The sequence below is a fragment of the Neurospora tetrasperma genome (genome assembly GCF_000213175.1).
Source record: "Neurospora tetrasperma FGSC 2508 unplaced genomic scaffold NEUTE1scaffold_76, whole genome shotgun sequence".
In the NCBI taxonomy this organism is placed as follows: Eukaryota; Fungi; Ascomycota; class Sordariomycetes; order Sordariales; family Sordariaceae; genus Neurospora; species Neurospora tetrasperma.
In genome coordinates, this window is record NW_009799174.1 from 110 (window position 1) to 1380 (window position 1271).

At 54.1% G+C, this 1271-nt stretch overlaps 1 protein-coding gene across 1 annotated transcript; it reads left to right on the forward strand.

Moving 5' to 3' along the window:
- Positions 1-497: 497 nt before the first annotated feature.
- On the forward strand, positions 498-748 carry NEUTE1DRAFT_141280 (uncharacterized protein; the record flags this gene model as incomplete). The annotated part of the gene is made up of 2 exons (XM_009856593.1): positions 498-629; positions 716-748. The coding sequence occupies 2 exons, from the start codon at positions 498-500 to the stop codon at positions 746-748; spliced, it is 165 nt and encodes a 54-aa protein (XP_009854895.1).
- Between the last annotated feature and the right edge of the window lie 523 nt (positions 749-1271).

The window sequence follows — 1271 nt, forward strand, 5'->3', positions numbered from 1 at the left end:
CCCGAGGTGGATATCGTGAAGCCCAGGGGGTTTCCAATGATAAGGTGCCAGTGCTCAAATGTCTAGAGTCTGGTGGCTGGACTGGAAGATGGAGATGTAGTTGTTGTCATGGCCACCATCATACCCGCCGGTGCTTGGATATTGGAGGTGGTATGTAGTGGGTGATTAGGTGTGCGAAAACCGCAACGTTAGCGCACCGTAAGAGAGATGCTGCCACAGGACGTCGACGACGGGCAATATGAAGCCGGGACAAAGGGGAGGCGAGTTCCATGATGTTAGTCCCACCGGTTTACAAATGTTGAGACCTTCTTTTTCCGGCGATGGCAGTCCAGTGGAGCTTGAGACCCAGAGTCTGGAGTTCGGGTTGAGACAGGCGGGGCGAGCGGGACGGGAGGTTAAAGGTTATTCAAAAGTGGATCCGGGCCTGACCGGATGATGTGGGTCCCGATACCTCGAGTGTGAGACGGAACCCCGATAACCTGGAAGACCCCGAAAGAATGGAACGGCACCGCGGGAGAGAGCGGGAGCGGGGTGGCGTGGGAGCGGGGATACCTGAGGGGAACGCCTCTGACAGCGGAGTGCCCCTGGGAGGCCTTGTTGCCGACAAGAAGGCGTCCAGCGAGACAAAGGTACGAGAAAAGGTAATTAATTGGTGGACGTGGGAATGCATTTAAATGCAGATAGGATCATAGGGCATGCTGTCTCCACTTTAAAGTTGTCCTCCACCAGCGACTTCGCTCTGGGGTAAGGTATTTGGCTGGAGGATGCCATGTCGCTGGCGTACTTCCAGGATCCCACCTCTTCCATCCGACCATTCCAACTGTCAATCTGTGAATCCAGTGCTTCAATGTCTCGAAATGGAGACGGGAAGGTCATAGCCGGAATAGGGAACGGGAGAAGTGGAGCTCGAGATATTTTGACCTACAGTATGCACAATGTTTCTGGCAGCCTGGAGGCGTGCTTTTGACAGCCCCGGAGATAGGGCGGAGGGGGTGGATCTCATCGATATGAAGTGACATGGCCTGGATTCGGACATTGGGGGAATGTGGATGGGCTGGGAGGGTTGAAGTTTAAACCCCAAAATCCCAACTTTTGCGAACGAAGCTTTCGGAAGAGCAGCCGAGGTGCGCGTGTCATGGTGTGCACTGGGGGCGTCAAAGCAACGAAGTACATACCTCTATGCTTAATAAGACGTTCCGCGGCGCGTCAACTCTCTTAACATTAGTAAAACGCGCTTTCATCTCTTTCGCGGCATTGACGTCAGCATTGGT